The sequence below is a fragment of the Cyanistes caeruleus genome, chromosome 5 (genome assembly GCF_971803275.1).
Source record: "Cyanistes caeruleus chromosome 5, bCyaCae1.hap1.1, whole genome shotgun sequence".
NCBI classification, from domain to species: Eukaryota; Metazoa; Chordata; class Aves; order Passeriformes; family Paridae; genus Cyanistes; species Cyanistes caeruleus.
In genome coordinates this window covers 51,370,298-51,385,590 of record NC_141705.1, presented here as the reverse complement: position 1 = coordinate 51,385,590, position 15,293 = coordinate 51,370,298, and the positions used below count along the sequence as shown (strand labels likewise).

Genomic DNA, 15,293 nt, shown 5'->3' with positions numbered 1-15,293 from the left:
CTCAGATTTCCAGAATCCCTTGTGCTCAGTCTTTCCATGCTGTCAGTCAGATGCTGCTCAGTTGCCTCTGCTTATCAGCAAAGATCTTGTGTGAGATGTGGAACTTGGGTTTTAAGCTTTTGGTGGGGTTATCTTTGGACTTTAATGTTCATGTTATTCTGCTTTTTTGTCTCCACAGCACTGAGATTTGAGGTGGCTAAAATGTGTTTTTAAAGGATGATCAAAAGGCTCAGGCCATACTGTTTGCATGTTAGTGGCTGCAGCATGAGGTTGTGGTGGTGGTGGTAGTTCTCCGCTAGCTGTTCCCCATAGAGCAAAAAGTCTTAAGGCTGCTTTTAAAAGGGCTAAGCTGTTTCCTTTGGTGAGGAAAACTGCTTCTGGTTTTCTCACCTGCATGGAAACAGTTAAGACTGCAAACTCTTGTGCCAACCCACATGGCACAGTTTGTGCAGTTAACTGTGAATGGCCTAATTTTGGAGGAACATACTCAGGCCTGGGTAAATAAGCACTGGTGTACAGGAATGGAATTATTTCTACAGCTTTAACTGATGTTAATGTGAAAATAAAAAAAGAAAATGTAAGAGGTAGAAACCTAAATGCAGGCTGAAATCAAATCAGTGTTTCTACAGACGTGATCAAAGATTTGACACAACTTTCTGCTTTGTTAAGAACTTAGTAATTGGATGAGATGACTGCAAGTATCAGCCAGGAGTTTGCAGTACAGAAATCTCATATCTGTGCCCCAGGTTGCAGTATTTCCGTTCTTTTAGGTAAGCCATCCCTTCCCCACTGTTTTACCCTGCAAAGAAAACCCCAAACTACTGTGTGATCATGATGGTAACAAAATTCCCCAAGTACAGGACTGTGCAGCCAAGTTGTGAAGCCGGTGGGCACAAGCAGGATCCCTTCTGGAGTGGCACAAGCTGCTTGTCTGAGCCCTGGAGCTCTGCAGCAGAGGGTGCCAAGCTGTTGCAATGCCAGCTGTGTTTTGGGGAACATGGGGTGAAGAAGTCTGTGCCTGGCATGGAGGGAGTTTCCAGGGGCAGCTTCCAGCTCTGCTCTCCTACTCTGCTTTTATTTCTCTTTGCTACTGGCTAGAGGGCACAACATCCTCTCACCATTCCCGGTGTGTGCACTCCTGTGAGCACTGGTCGGGTCTGGAGAGGTGTTTTTGCTTCAGCGTGTGTCACTGACTTAAATCCCGCCTGGTGAGACCGTGAGACGCCTCTTGGACCACAAGGTGGTGGCAGCGGACCCAGGAGGAGAGAGGAAGGAGCTGGGAGAGTGCCAAGGTGAGATTCCCGACCATCCTTGGCCCCAGCACATAACTTAGCGTGCATACGTGCGGATGGGCACACGGGGGTTGGCTGCCAGCTCTTCCTGTTTAAATTAATCACTGGTGACACGAATCTGGTTTCGGAGAAGTGCTTGGGTACGAGCTGGGGCACACGCAGGAGTTACAACGGGAGCTTCCCTGTGGAGGGGCAGCAGTGCTGCCTCTGCACCAGCACATCAGCAGCAGTGTGGCCCTTCTGAAATGATTAAAACTCACGAGTCCACTTACCCTCCCCAAAAGAGGAAACTTCAGGAAATCACTAGGAAATATAAGAAATTCACACTTTTAAGTACTAAACCTTCAAATTTCAGATTTTCCCATGCAAGATTTCAGAGCACTTTCATTTTGTTTCTTTATGAGTTTAGGGCACCATTTTTTACTCTGTGGTCTCTGCAGTAAGATACCCTATATTATCTGAGATGCTGCCTTTGAATAAGTGGAAGGTGGCTGCACTGGCAGTTTATGGTGAGAGCTGTTGTTACACCTCTGCTTCCCTAAGAGGGTGGTCAGGCTTATCTGCTTGAGTCAGAGCTGTGCAGAGCCTTTGTAATGCTGGAGTGAACTCATCCATCACTTCCTTCCCCCAGCAACTGATCTGTGTGCTTGCTTTTGGGATTCTGGTGAGAGGCACTGGCCTGATGGCAAAAGGAACTCCAAATGGTATAAGACAAGGCTGTGACTGTGTGTTAAAATAGCCATGGCACCATAGCCTGGTGTCAGAAGCACTGCAGAGGACCAAGGTGTGGGCTGTGGCATCTGAAAAGCACAGTGAGGGCTGTGCTACCTGCCCTGATTAGCGGTGCCCACTGTCCTACACTGCTCTGGTGACTGACAAGCAGTCATCCCTGGCAGCTGATGTTATTGAACACTGACACTTATTGAACACCCAGAAGAAGTCAAAATGCAGAAACAATAAAGGATGGGATGGGGCTATTTATCTTATTGAGTTGGCAGAAAGATTTGAGCACAGGCTCCTTGCGACAAGAGAGAGGAGTTCTGCAGTGCCAGCTGGGGTGGAAGTGTCCTGCCTTTGCCCTTTTGAAGAGCAGTTTGGTGTAAGCACATCCTTGGTTCAAGCTGAGCTAGTGAGGGGCAGCTCACAATGGCCTCAGAGTTTCTACCAAGGGTGAAAACAACCTGGTGAAGGAGGAGGTGGGATCAGCCTTAAAGAGAGGAACCACAGAGCTCCAGAAGTTCAGCTTTGCTGAGCTGAGATGATGAACCCAGTGGCTGACACCCATCAGTGTCTCCAGAGCCGATGCTCAGATAGGAGCATGGCTTAGGTGCTATCTTTGTTTAATTTAGTGATTGGCTTACTCTCACGTCCTGGTTTTTCTCTGCCCAAGGGAACAGTGTCATGAAATCATCGATGGTGTCCACAACGGCATCAGCTAAGGCCTGTTCCACAGGTGTCTGGCCTGCCAGACCTGTGGGAAGCAAGCATACGAAAGGATGTTAGAGACAGCGTCAGCAGGAATTTTTGATACCCCCAAAGGTAACGTCTTTGAATGTTTTCATAAAAATACACATTCTCCAGATCTTTTTGATGTTCACAATGTGGATTTGACTCCTTGCATCCAGGTGCAATCTCATTTACCTTTGCTTTTTTCTTCTTCTGGCCTTCCAAGGTAGTGAGTTGTTCTATCCCCTACCTGAGCCCCCAACCTGAACATTTCTTTATCCTCTCCGCTTTCCACCATGCATTCAGCAAGTGTCTGCACGGATTCCTTTCCTTTAATGTTCACCTATCCCAGTTTTCAATATCCTTCTCCATCTCATGGTCTTTGCATTTTGGTCAACATGTTCTCCAAAAGTGCATCTGTGTAAGTCTGTTTCTCTTTCCCTATATCCTGCCCACTCAACCTCGTTCAGAAGTTTTTCATGACATTCCACTTACTTTTTAATCTTTCATTGTAATCAGGGACCTTAGGCAAACTTTGTCTTGTTTACAAATCTGCTTTTCTCCCCTGCAGTTCTTTGGCTTTCCTGCAGTTCTCTTAAGCCTCTACTTTTTCTCCCCGGCTGTCACTTCACAGACCTGCGTTTATGCTTTCATCACTGTGCAGGTTCAGATCACAAACTGCATGTCCTACCTCTGTCAAGTCATCTCCCATGCTAAAACTTTTTGCTTTTGGAGGTGAGGGCTGTGCCTCTCCTCTTGGGCCTCAAGTCCTGTGATCCTTCAGCTATGCATTGTTGGTGTTGGGCACCTAAAAAAGCCATTTCTTAACTAAAAAGAATTAGTGATGTGTATGCAGGCTTAATGGCAGAACTAGCAAGTTTTCACTGTGAAGTTGAAAAGATATCTTTCCTCTTCCTGCTGTAGCTGACAGCATGACTAATTCTGGGAAGAGCACAGCATGGTCTGAGTGGTCCAGATCCCAAGCCTTTGTCACTGGTGCAAGTCAACCAAAAAAGTCCAAACTTCAGGCTGCAAAAACAGCATGGCTCCAGATCAGCCTCCCGACAGGAGCCAAGGAGAGAGGAATCTTGGGTGGGAGGTAGGCTTTCCCACTGTTTTGCATCACCAGGTGGGCTTTCCTCGTTCTCCTCTCTTGCAAGGAGTAGAAAATGGGCAGGAACAGAGTATTGCAAGACACACTTGAAAATGTGTTGTGTTAGTGCCTTGAAAAATAATGCTATGAACTGCTGCTTCCTTCCTCAGTTAGAAAATGGGAGTTATTTTGAAAGGCAGGCTACAGCCATTTGCTCACAGTGTAAAAAAAAAGTAGTACAGAACTTGCTTCCCGGCCCCCATCTTCAATTTGCTGATGTCCAACATGCTGTGGGCACATCTGCCTTCAGCCAGACCAATTTTGCAGATGGTGTTGAAAGACAGCTCATTGACCTAAAGCAAAGCCTGACCACTCTCTTTGATTACTTGCATTACTAAGTCTCATATCATTTTATCTAACTGGTTGTGTACTTCCACAGAATGTAAGTATTTAAAGATGCAAGTGATGTCATCATCTCCTCTAATCTCTCTGCTAGCCCAGAATTGTTGCCTAAATCTGCTTCAGAGTTCTCTGCCTGCTGTGATAATCTCTAATGCTTCCAAAACCTCTTCTTCCTGGTCATCTCTCTGGTTAGCCTGGCAGGTCAAAGTTGAGTTTTAGGGAAACTGCCCTGGCAGCCTTAGGGAAACCACAGCTATGTGCTTTCTGTCATGCAGGGACAGAAGAAGACATGCTGGCTGGAGAAGTCAGCCCAAACCCCAGGCTTTCATTTTTGCCCTGCTGGTGTTTGCTTCTGCATGGTTAGGTTTGCCAAGCTGTTGGCTTTTTTTCTGTTTTTATGTGGATGTGTTTTTACCTGGGCATTAAATGTTAGCACAGAAGAGAGAAAGAAAATAATCAAAGATACATTACCTGCTTCTCTGGCAAGATATCTTGCTATCGCCAGGCTCTGATGAATGATAACTCCATCTACTTCCAGAATGGGGAGTTTGCCAAATGGGATAGCTTGGAGCAGAAAGTAAAAAAGAAAAAACAACCAAAAGTTCAATCATCACCATTAACAGTAAGAGTCTGTGACAGCAGTAGTTTTACCACTCAAAGGATATGCATTGTTATAGCACTCAACACTTTCACTGTTTCTGTGGAGAAATGCATGGACTACAAATAAAAAAGGGTAAGGATGTCATCAGATTGCACTGCATGAAGGCAACTATAGCACAGAAACTAGGCATTGCATTTCCTATTTCCTGCCATTTTGTTGTAGAGGCCAAATGTGCTCCTATAGTTACAGAATTCTTTATATAGGGAAAATTTCCAGGGGAAGTATTAGTTTTTCCTTCTCTCCCCAGAAAGTGGCTGCCAAGGTTAAGTACAGTACTACTGAAAATTTCATAGTGCAGGATCCAGCTAGGGCATGAAGCGAGGGATTGGGCAAAGATGGCATGATAATTTTCATTTATTGTCTGAAATTCAGAATCAGTGATTAAGAGAAGCATCTACATTTCAGAACTTTGGTTGTGACAAGGCATTTCACTTGGCAGTCCTCATGGAGACAAATATATCTTTCACACTGAACTACAAATCCTAAGAAGATACTCAAATTCACTTGATGTGGCTTGCATTAAAAAAATAATTCAGCCTGTTATGGGGAAGAAGCCTCCAGATTTTAAGTATAGGGAAAGACAGACTAAGCAGGTGTCGTGGATATCTGTAAGGGAGTTTGAGATAAGAAATCAGTCTTACTTTTCTGTTATTAATGTCATAGTTACATGGAAACTTGGACTGCTGTTTTTCTGTGTTTTGGAGAATTTCCTGGCATGATATGAAATAGAACTGGAACATTGGAGCAAAGCTTAATCTGGGGGAAACAGTCATGTTTAGGGCAGTGAGAATCTGCTTGTGGGAACCTGGTGCTCTTCACTGAGGGATCTGTATTTCCAAGGATGCTCTTTCCAAGTACGTGACTGCAAGTGCTGATCATAGCTACATGCTTTGTATTCAATTTTCATCCATATTATACTTTATATAATTAAGATTTATATCCATTTTAAGACTGTCTTGTGCTGTAAAAAGGTGGTAGTGGAAGAGTGAGAACATTGGATTCATTGGAAGCATGCAAAGTGCTTCCAAAACTGAAGAACTGTAAAGATTTACAGGGCACCTGGAATGACACCTCTGTTCCATGAGGATTTTTAGTTCTTAATGAAAGGGGATAGTAATGAAACCTTATGCATTTGTAACTGTTTAGCAAGGTAACTTCATAAATGATGAGCACTGCCTTGTGGTTTAGCATGTGGTTTGTGAATCACATTAGGTACCGGGTCCTAGATGTTAAATCTTGATCTGCAACATAGATTTTGCAGTTGCACAAGACATCCAGGACTCCTCTGTGCATTTGGTTTTTTTCCTTGCATCTGAACACAATACTCATGATACCTTTTTTTTCCCTTAATTTCAGCACAGTGGGAATTCAGTATGAATTTGGAAGCTGATGAATAGGCGAAGCAAGAGAGTTCAATGAGCATTAGCTGCTGTACCCCAGGGAGAAAGCAGGCTCTGCTGGTTGTTACTAAAGCAATAATAGACTTGTTGCACAGAAGACTTTGTATGTTTATTATCCAGAGGGCAGCAAGGCCCTGGCAGGTCCATGTTTTGTTTCCTTGAGAATCACTGAGAGATGACAAATTGTATCCTCTGAATGTTTACCAGGAAAGTTCTCTGGCTATGAAAATGAGAAGAGCCTTGGTTCTTCACTCTGGGCTAGTGGTGCAGAGGGCCCTGAACTCCAAAACAGCAGAGATATTTGCTTAAAGCACATATTTCAGGCCGGCACAAGTAGAGAGGATGAGAGCAGGTGTGACTGCTGGATGTGCCAGTGTGGTCAGCCTGCAGCCTGCTCCATATCCCCCAAGACCACACAGAGATATGCAACAATGCCTGCTGACAGGAAACAGCAGAAGTGCAGCCAGAGCAGGGGTAACAGCTCCCCCAGGAAGGAGTTAAGCAGCCTCTTTTGGAAGCCCCAGTAGGAATGCCTTGGGGTGGATGCAGTTCTGGCAGGGTCAGTATGACTAAGCCAGTCTGTAGCAATAGCTGTCAAAACACGCTGTCACTCACTGCTCAGGTTGGGAAACCGTGAGGCTGAGATTGCTTCATCTAGAAACCCACAGATATTTTTGCTGCTGTGTTTATGTACAGGGGAGAAGTCTATAAACCCCAGCTTTGACTGATGTTTCACTTTGTGGGTCACCACAAGAAAAATTAAAGCTAATAAGCCAGTTTGTTATTATGGGATTTTTTTTATTTTTTTTTTTAAGAAACCCTTGATTACAACTAAAGGAGGGAAGCATCTCTCTGAACACTTAAGGAACATGGATTATGGTGTCAAAGTCAGCTCAGTGGCAGAGTGGTAGTCATCTCTCATGTTCTATTTCTCAGGAATCTGGTCATTTGTGAATTCAAGGGAATTGCTATTCAGTCCTTGAAAACATGAGTAATGTCTACGAAGGTCATCCTCCTCAGTGCTAAACTACTTCCTTGAAGACCTGGTTACTCTTTTCTGAAAGAGAAACTGAGTTTGTGACTGAAAACATACAAAGACAGCTTTGTTTTTTGTACATACAATTGCATGATTCTTAATGCAATTATAAAATTAAAAAATGAGAGCAGATTTCATTTTGTTATCCCATAATGTCTAAAAGGATTTGTGCTTTGATTTATAGTGAGACTTGGGGTTTGTTTGTTAGGAGGCAGCAAATCTATTGCTATCATTACTGAACCATGGATTCTTTAAAGGATAACAGATGATAAATGGTAGGTGTCCCTTCCTTTCTTGTGTATTCAAAATGTTATTTATTTTTTTTCTTATCAAAAACAGGGAAAAAAATTGGGATTTAATGTAAACATGTTTTTTTTTCCAGCTGATAGAGTGCATGTATTTAATTATACACTGATTTTTTTGATTATTGAGTTAATAAGCTATAAATTAATGCAATTCTAAGAGGTTTGATGAAAGTACACATATACTGTGCAGGTAATTTTAAAAATCTGTTGGTTCTTCTTGGGTGCAGGGCAGGCTACTCCTGAGCACCAGAATGTACAGCAGATATTCAGGCTGCTTTGCAGCAGAGGAAAATAACGAAGAGTAGTCAAGGGGCAGAAGATATTTACACTTAATCTCCTCCATATCTGAGAAGGTATAATGGCTTACAAAGTTGTGTTTTCAGGCTGGAAAATTTTAGAAAAAATAATCTTTGCCTTTGAAATGTTACTGTCTAACATTCATGTAACGACCAAAATTTTTTGTAACCTGCTGTAAAGTGTCTCTTTGCTTTTGTAATTTAGCATAACAATTTTCCCAGAAGATTTTCCTGTGTATCTGAGTTTGGCTGTTATGGGGAAGAATGCATTTTCTGTGAAACTTGGGAGTCTTCCTTCTCCAGCTGGAGAAGAGGGGTGTGGATTTTTGTCACACAGCTCATCCTTTGGGAGGATGTGAGGAGCCTTCACACTGGATGGACATTTGATTGCTGGAGGTAAGGTTGGGGTTTGACAAATAACCTCAATGTGGCCTCTAGAAACTTTGCCAGTTGCAGAAACCACACCTAGGCCATATTCTCAGGGGCTCCAAACTACAACAGAAACCTGTCTACACATGCATTTAAGCAGTCTTACCCTTAGACTCATTAATGTGAACTTCTGTGGATTGCTTTGACCTCCTGTGGTGCTTTCGGTCCAATTCTGCTCATTGACATGTTCGAGAAGATGCCCAAATGCCCCATGTGTATAAGCATGGCACTAAACCTGCTGAAATTTTCTCAGCTTTGGTGAAAGGCATGGTTTGTCTGACTGAAGATGAGCAGAGCAGGTAGGATGGCTCCTGCCAGGCTCCTGTTTTAGATGGGCAAGTGAAAAGCTGCTGTGTGAGAGAGATGTTTGGGTAGAATCAAGGTCATGGGGGCAAGGCATGAAACACCATCCATAGGGGAGCAATTACAACTGAGCAGCTAAGCCAAAGTAGTGCAGGCTGGAAGGATGTGAGTGTCACATTGCTGGCTTTTCTCTCACCCTTGTTGTTTTGGGGGCTGCTTTGTACTTACGTCAGTTTAAACCCTTGTGTATCCATACGGATGCGCTTTCCATGTTTTTCAAAACAATGTTGTCTTACCATGTTTCCAACTCCCACTTGAGCAAATACGTTTTGAGGAGGAAAAGCAGAAAAAATCTATTGCTGCTGTCATACAAACAGCGTCATTTCTCAGGCATGCACAAAATATGACCTTTCCCATTTAGTTCCTGCTTGCTTTGCCGCTCATCTGAAGTACAAAGCTGTGAATGCTTGTGTTCCAAATTTAGACTGAAAGAGGAAAAGGGTTTTTAAAAGGCCTCCTTTTTGAATAACTAAATCCGTAGTCTTCTTTAAATGGAACTTTTATCAGCAGGTTCTGCTTTTCATATTATGTTGGTTATTCACTGGCTTTTTGCATCGTATGCTGGAATGCAGTCTACACTCCCCATGAAGAATACCTTGACAGAGGACAAGTCCTCAGACTGATCTGCAGTCTCCTCATTTTAGGAAGACCTCACTAAAGTATCTGTGCAGTGTTTAGGAATTGGATTAATTAATTTTCATACTACTTTAATTTTGGTTGGCTTTTGTGACAAGAACTGTGATGTTTATAAAGCCGAGCAGGGGAGATGATGTGTCTTAAAAGCAAGACCATCCCTTTAATTAATTTCCACCCCACCAAGCCCCTAAGGGCTGTGATGACTGCTGGCATCCTGCCATGCTTGTAGGCTCTCACTGGTGTTCAGGCCTTCCTTTTGAACACAAGCTCCTCATTCATTCTCCTGGCCATGACCCAGTGGCTCGTGCTCCTGTGCTACTGTTCCTCTCTCTCTGGGACATGGAGGGGAAACAGAACAGAGCTGAGCACAGTTTTGTCCAAGCCTGGCACCTAGGCTGGTCAGCTGCTAGTGCTGGGCTTCTTCTCCAGATACAGTTCTTAACTTTCTCCTTCCCTTACCTCTTTCTTCTATTTTCACTAATCTTCATCATTCTTCTCATTTCTGTTCTGTCCTTCCAATATGTTCCCCCATCTTCCCTGAGCTGACCTGCCCATGACTCATCCTGCCAGTGTTGTAATTGTCTCTGGCTCTGATGCAATGTTGCCTGTGTTTAAGTGCTTGATTATTGCTCAAAAGCTGCATAATTAATCGTTTGGTGATTAAGCTTACATTGGCTCCATCCTAAGGCAGCACGATTAGTCAAATGTGGGGGCAAATAAATGTCACAGACCTGTTTCTTACTACAATATCTGTGTCAAAATAAGTTCTCCTTTGCCTTGAAAACTGACCATAACAGCTTTTCCTATCCATTTATATTTAAAATGGATCATGAGAAACAAATAGATACTTTGCATCTTCAAATAAGAAATATATGAAATATGTATTTTCTAATGGTGGCAGAGGAGCAAGGCACTTGGGAAATGGTAGGCCCAGAGCTGGAGGTACCTAGAATCTGAATCTTCTAGAAAGGGATGATGAGGAGGATGCTGTGATTTAATCTCATCCCAGCTTCAATTTTATTACAACTCATATTCTCTTTGGAAGTTCTTGCCAAGCCCTACTTTTTACCCTATGAGATAGCTATGTACACGTTTTAGTAGAGCTTCACAGCAGAAAGTCACTCAGGAAGAAGGGCAACTGCACCCCTGAGGAATTTTTGTCTGCTGTCAGATGCTTCTCAATATTTATCTGCTATCTTCAGAGTATTTTCAGGGCCATTAGTCTGTCAGGTTTCGTAAGGACCTTTCAAGCACCGTTCTACACATCCTAAACTGTTTTATGGGATGTTTATGGCCATCAGTGCAGGAGAGGAGCATCCTTTGCTATGATGATAAAGTCTGTCATTGCCATTGCTTCAAATTGCTTGAAGGAGCCATGATCAAAAACTGTTGCTGCCTGCCAGCCTAATATCTCAGGTGGTGATAACTTAGTTCACCATTACAATGCATTTTCTGCTGTATCATGACTTATGTCAGTGCAATGATGCTTTTTGTGAGGAGCCCATTGTGTGGGAGTACAGATCCCACATAATGGGCTCCTTTGTATGAGCCTACTGTGGATCTTGAATTGATTGCCCTTTAAATGGGGGCATGGTCAAATCAGAGTGTGTTCAAGAAGAAGTGTAAAGAATGAGTTTGTCTACTTGTTAAAATAATTATTAAATTACATATAGTGAAGCACTATGGAAAGCTGCTGCTTGATATTTGTTGGATTTTTTAAATTCTGTGCTAAAGCAGGACACTGCTAATAGTTATACACTGGCTTCTTTCAATGTGTTTATATTCTAAACTGCAGTCCTTGCCCAAAATCATCAATTGGAAAATTTGCCAGAGATGATCTGATTAGTGTCAGAAGTGGGGAAAAAAAAAATTGAGTTACAGAAATTTTGATTACAGAGTGTGTAAGCCAAATAACAGAAGTTCTTATGCTCAAATAGGCCATCCTTTCATACACAACAAAAGCACCATTAGGTATAAACAAAATCAAGTGGGACAGTATTTCCAGGAGGGAGGACTTATTTCTTTTCCTGAAGGTGCATTAGGATTGCATCTTCTTGGTGGCAGCCACATGAAAAATGCCAAAACAAACAACAAACCCCACCACACTCTTCAGGTCAAAAATTAAACTTGCCACAGCTACAAGTCTGCTTTCTAAATGGGCTTTCTGCACACTGATCTTTGTGCACAGATTTTCTGTTTTCCCATCTGTTTTACAGAACTAAGCCTTTTCTTCAGAATAATGTATTTTCTGGTTTATATTGTGTGATGATTTGGTTGGCTTGGTATTTGTTGCAAAACCTTACTTTAATTTGGAGAAAACTGCAGAAGCAGAGCCGTCCTCTCAGATCTCATTCAGAGACCTGACTCCTTGTGTTCTTAGACAAACTTGAATTGTTCAATTTGTTCCTTATTAGCTCAAGAAAAGATGAAGTGTTCTCTTGTCCAAGCTTCTTCCCTAAGTAGTTTTTTTGTTTATCTTGCTTCCTCATACTTGAAGTTTTTAAAAATAGGGCATCACATTGTACTTGCAGACTGTGGTCAAAAATGTTTCCAGGTCTTTCAAAGGCAAGCAGGTACAGGCAAACATGATATATGTAAGTGTGCATAGCAATTTGTCTGGTATTTCTTAATCTCCAGCAATATATAATTTTGTAATTAGTTCAATTAATTCGACCAGTTTTACTGATTTTTGAAGGCTACAAAATAAGCTGCATACTAAATTGCATTACTTTAGCTGCTGTTACATCAAATGTAGCTGTAATTCCCTTTATCACTGCTAAATACTTACCACCCTTTGGTTTTCACCAAGATGAGTCTGACTGGAATCTGCTACTTATTTTTCTTCTTTATAAGGTAAACCCAGTTCAGGAAAAATAGGAGAAGAAAAAATCCTTTACATGAAGGATCTGAATACAGATACAAATGAAAGTTGTGCAGAAGAATTCTCAATAGAGTGAAATGCCTTTGGATCTCCTCATTTCACATTTACTTTTGAACACAGCAGCAGTTTAACTTTTTGGGCAAGAATCTTGTTACCTGGTGCTTTTTCCTCTTCAGTCTGTGTCTCTGTGGAGGGAGCTGAGGCACATTTTGAAAACTCAGGATAGCAGAGAATGCAAGGCTTGTTTTCCATAGGGTAAATGCTGTATGCAACACTTAGAGTGTGAAGGCACACAAAGTTTGTACAAAGTCTGTACCTACTCCCTCTCCAGGAAACAACCATTTCTTGTGTTGAGTCACAGCCTGCAAAGTCAGGGTTTAGGTGCCCTAGGGCAGATTGGTGTGCTGGCTATTGGTCTTGTTGAACAGTTAAGGCTGTTTATTCCAAAGCCTTTTTGCTGCCTTTGATTCAGTGTTTTTCTGAATGATTTGCCTGTGGGAGAACATTGTGTCTGGAAATACTGTGAGTAACCATGAGAAAACCTCACAAAGGAGGTGGAGGTAGTCATCAGGTCCACACAATTTCCTTAAGCAGCATTACGTTTTTATACACTCAAGAAACCTTTACTCTTGTTTTAATTAGCAAACCTCTTAATTGCTTGTTGTCGGTAATGTGCATGTCAGTGGTGGCAGATGGCACCATTACTTTGGTGCTAGAGCTCAGGGGGGTTTAAAGAGCAAAGGTTTAGCCTGCTGCCGTAAGATGCGCCACTTTCAGACATGCACCCAACAATTTCTGTGTAGGTATATGTTTTCCTGGTCAATTAGCAGGATACATTCCCGTTCCCATCCACTGAGTGACTGACTGGGTGTCTACGAATGCCTGAAATTCAAAGAACTCTTAGACCAGAATAAGTTTTGCACAGATGACTTCACAAATCTTAGAGCAGCAGCTCCCACATTTTACTAAACTTCTTATCTGTCATGGAATTTCATCTAGGGCTCAGTTATAGAGGCTGCTAGGAAAGGTCATTATGCAGAGAAAATGAAAAACGTTAATTAACCTTGGTAAGCCAGCAAACTTTTCAGGGCACAGAAAGAGAAACAAGAGTGTCCAAAGGTTAATGACTCAGCCAGCATTTGTAAATGCAGCAGATAGAGTTACAAGGTGTGTACCTTAGGATTTCTAGGGGTCTCTGTCCCAGTGGTAAGGTCACTGCAGCTGCACATTCACTGCAGTGAACAAGTCCTGTACAAATAATGAGAGGTTTGTGGAGAGAGCACTGAAGAACACCGAAGAAATTTCCTGCATTGTTTCTTGCACTGCTCAGACATTGGGATCATCAGCAATATTCACAGAGTGATGCAATGCTTTTACCAGATCTGCTGTTAGAACATCTTGCCCTAGAATGTGAATGCCACTGCACCCTTTAAGTGACTAATTATGCTTTATCTTTTTAGTTTGTCTTACTTAAGCAGTATAGAAAACTCCACATATACTTTGCTGTGTGTAATTAAGAATGAAAAGCCTGTGCAGAGCTTATCTCAGGTCATCTGAATTCTTAATCTCACCTTTAGTTTCTGCTTTCCTGAGAACTGCAGTGAAAGGGAAATAAGCCATACCACGTGGTCAACTGGCTTAAGGTCTTATAAGGAAAAGGTTTCCAAAGTCAGTCATCCCTAGCTGAAATCCCTGATCCACTGCTTCTTATTATTTTCTGTGGATTTTTGCCAGTGTTTTCTAGGCTTGAGCACCACTGAGGTCTTCAGTTGCCACTTGGATTACAGCTGTGTTTGAGTGTTTATCATTCTAGTCGCTGCAAACAGGAAAGACCAACCTACAAAATCTGCACCCTAGAAAAATTTGGAAGCTTGCTGGCTGGGCTTATTAAATGGTGTGAAAGTTTATCAAGAAACATTGCTTCATTAATTGAAGTCACCTTGTGAATCAGTGTGTCTTTTTCCTAAACCAAAGCCTTACTGTCCATTCTGGATGTGAAAAGTCATAGCCCATGTAGCCAAACACAACCCTAATCTATGAAATGAAGACATTGATTTCATACCCTGAGGCTTCAAACTCAAGATCTGTTTCATCTGAATTAAGGTTAATTTAGTGAACAGAAACAATGAATACCTTTAAAAGCTGAAAAAAGGTTATTTAAACTAAAAGACATGAAATGAATGGGGTACAATAGCAGGGTACTTTTGGAAGGGGTGGTAAGGCTTGTTCTTAGGAAGAGCTATTCTCTAGTACCTCTTTTGATCCTTTTGGTTTTACATTTTTCTGTATCAATTGACTTTTTCTCAATAATTTTCCTCTCTGAACACCTTTCACATTGCAAAGGAGTGTCCTTCCTGACCCTTCTCTCCAATTTAGCTTTCTAAACCCAGGGTAAAGGCTGAGGTGTGGTTTTTTGAGATCAAATTATCCAGAGAAACTGAGATTAGCACTAATTTGGTTATCTTTAGTTACACAAAAACTGTACTGAACTGATAAGAAGTAAAAGCCCAGCTGGATGACAGCAGGCAAGGCACTTCATGTTGTCTGAACATTTGGATCCCATCTCCTGTGAGAGCATAAGCAGTGACAGTTTGGCTGTCTCACCTTAAAACTCACACAAGCTTAACTAAAGCCAGAAATTAAGCATATTTCTGCTCATAAAACATACAGGTACCTCTTCAATTGCTTTCATTTTTGCTGATGTTTCTAGAGGAGTTTTGGCTATAAGAACTTGGGCTACTCACTTGGCTTGATTTTGGGCCAGTCTGCTGCTTCTATCCTGTGGTCTTCGTATTTCTTGCCCGAATAGGCAAAGAGGTAGCGGCTGATCTCTGCTCGTCCCCGCAGGTTGAAGTAGGTGAGCTTGTACTGTGGCATGCTGGGCCCTGCTGGGAGGGGAGACAGACCTGCTTCAGAGAAAGTTAACTCCTTTTTTACAAAACCACTCTGTGTGCTTGTTTTTTGACAGACGTGCTTGTACAACGCAGAGGAAATATTACACCAAGCCCTGGTGCGTTGCACTTTGCAATCGTTGCGTTGCTCACACCTTTTTG

The 15,293-nt window shown here is 42.2% G+C and overlaps 1 protein-coding gene across 3 annotated transcripts in view; it reads right to left on the bottom strand.

The window, feature by feature from the left end:
* The window catches only part of HPGDS (hematopoietic prostaglandin D synthase), a 28,921-nt gene that overhangs the window by 1,474 nt on the left and 12,154 nt on the right, over positions 1 to 15,293 (bottom strand). For 2 of the 3 annotated variants that reach the window (XM_023925822.2, XM_023925825.2), the window contains exons 2-4: positions 14,985 to 15,128; positions 4,705 to 4,797; positions 2,654 to 2,763 (exon numbers count right to left, since the gene is read on the bottom strand). In XM_023925822.2, coding sequence (XP_023781590.1) covers positions 2,654 to 2,763; positions 4,705 to 4,797; positions 14,985 to 15,117 — 336 coding nt within the window. In that variant the 5' untranslated portion in view covers positions 15,118 to 15,128. The remainder of the gene's footprint in view (positions 1 to 2,653; positions 2,764 to 4,704; positions 4,798 to 14,984; positions 15,129 to 15,293) is intronic. The other variant, XM_023925824.2, reaches the window with a different exon arrangement.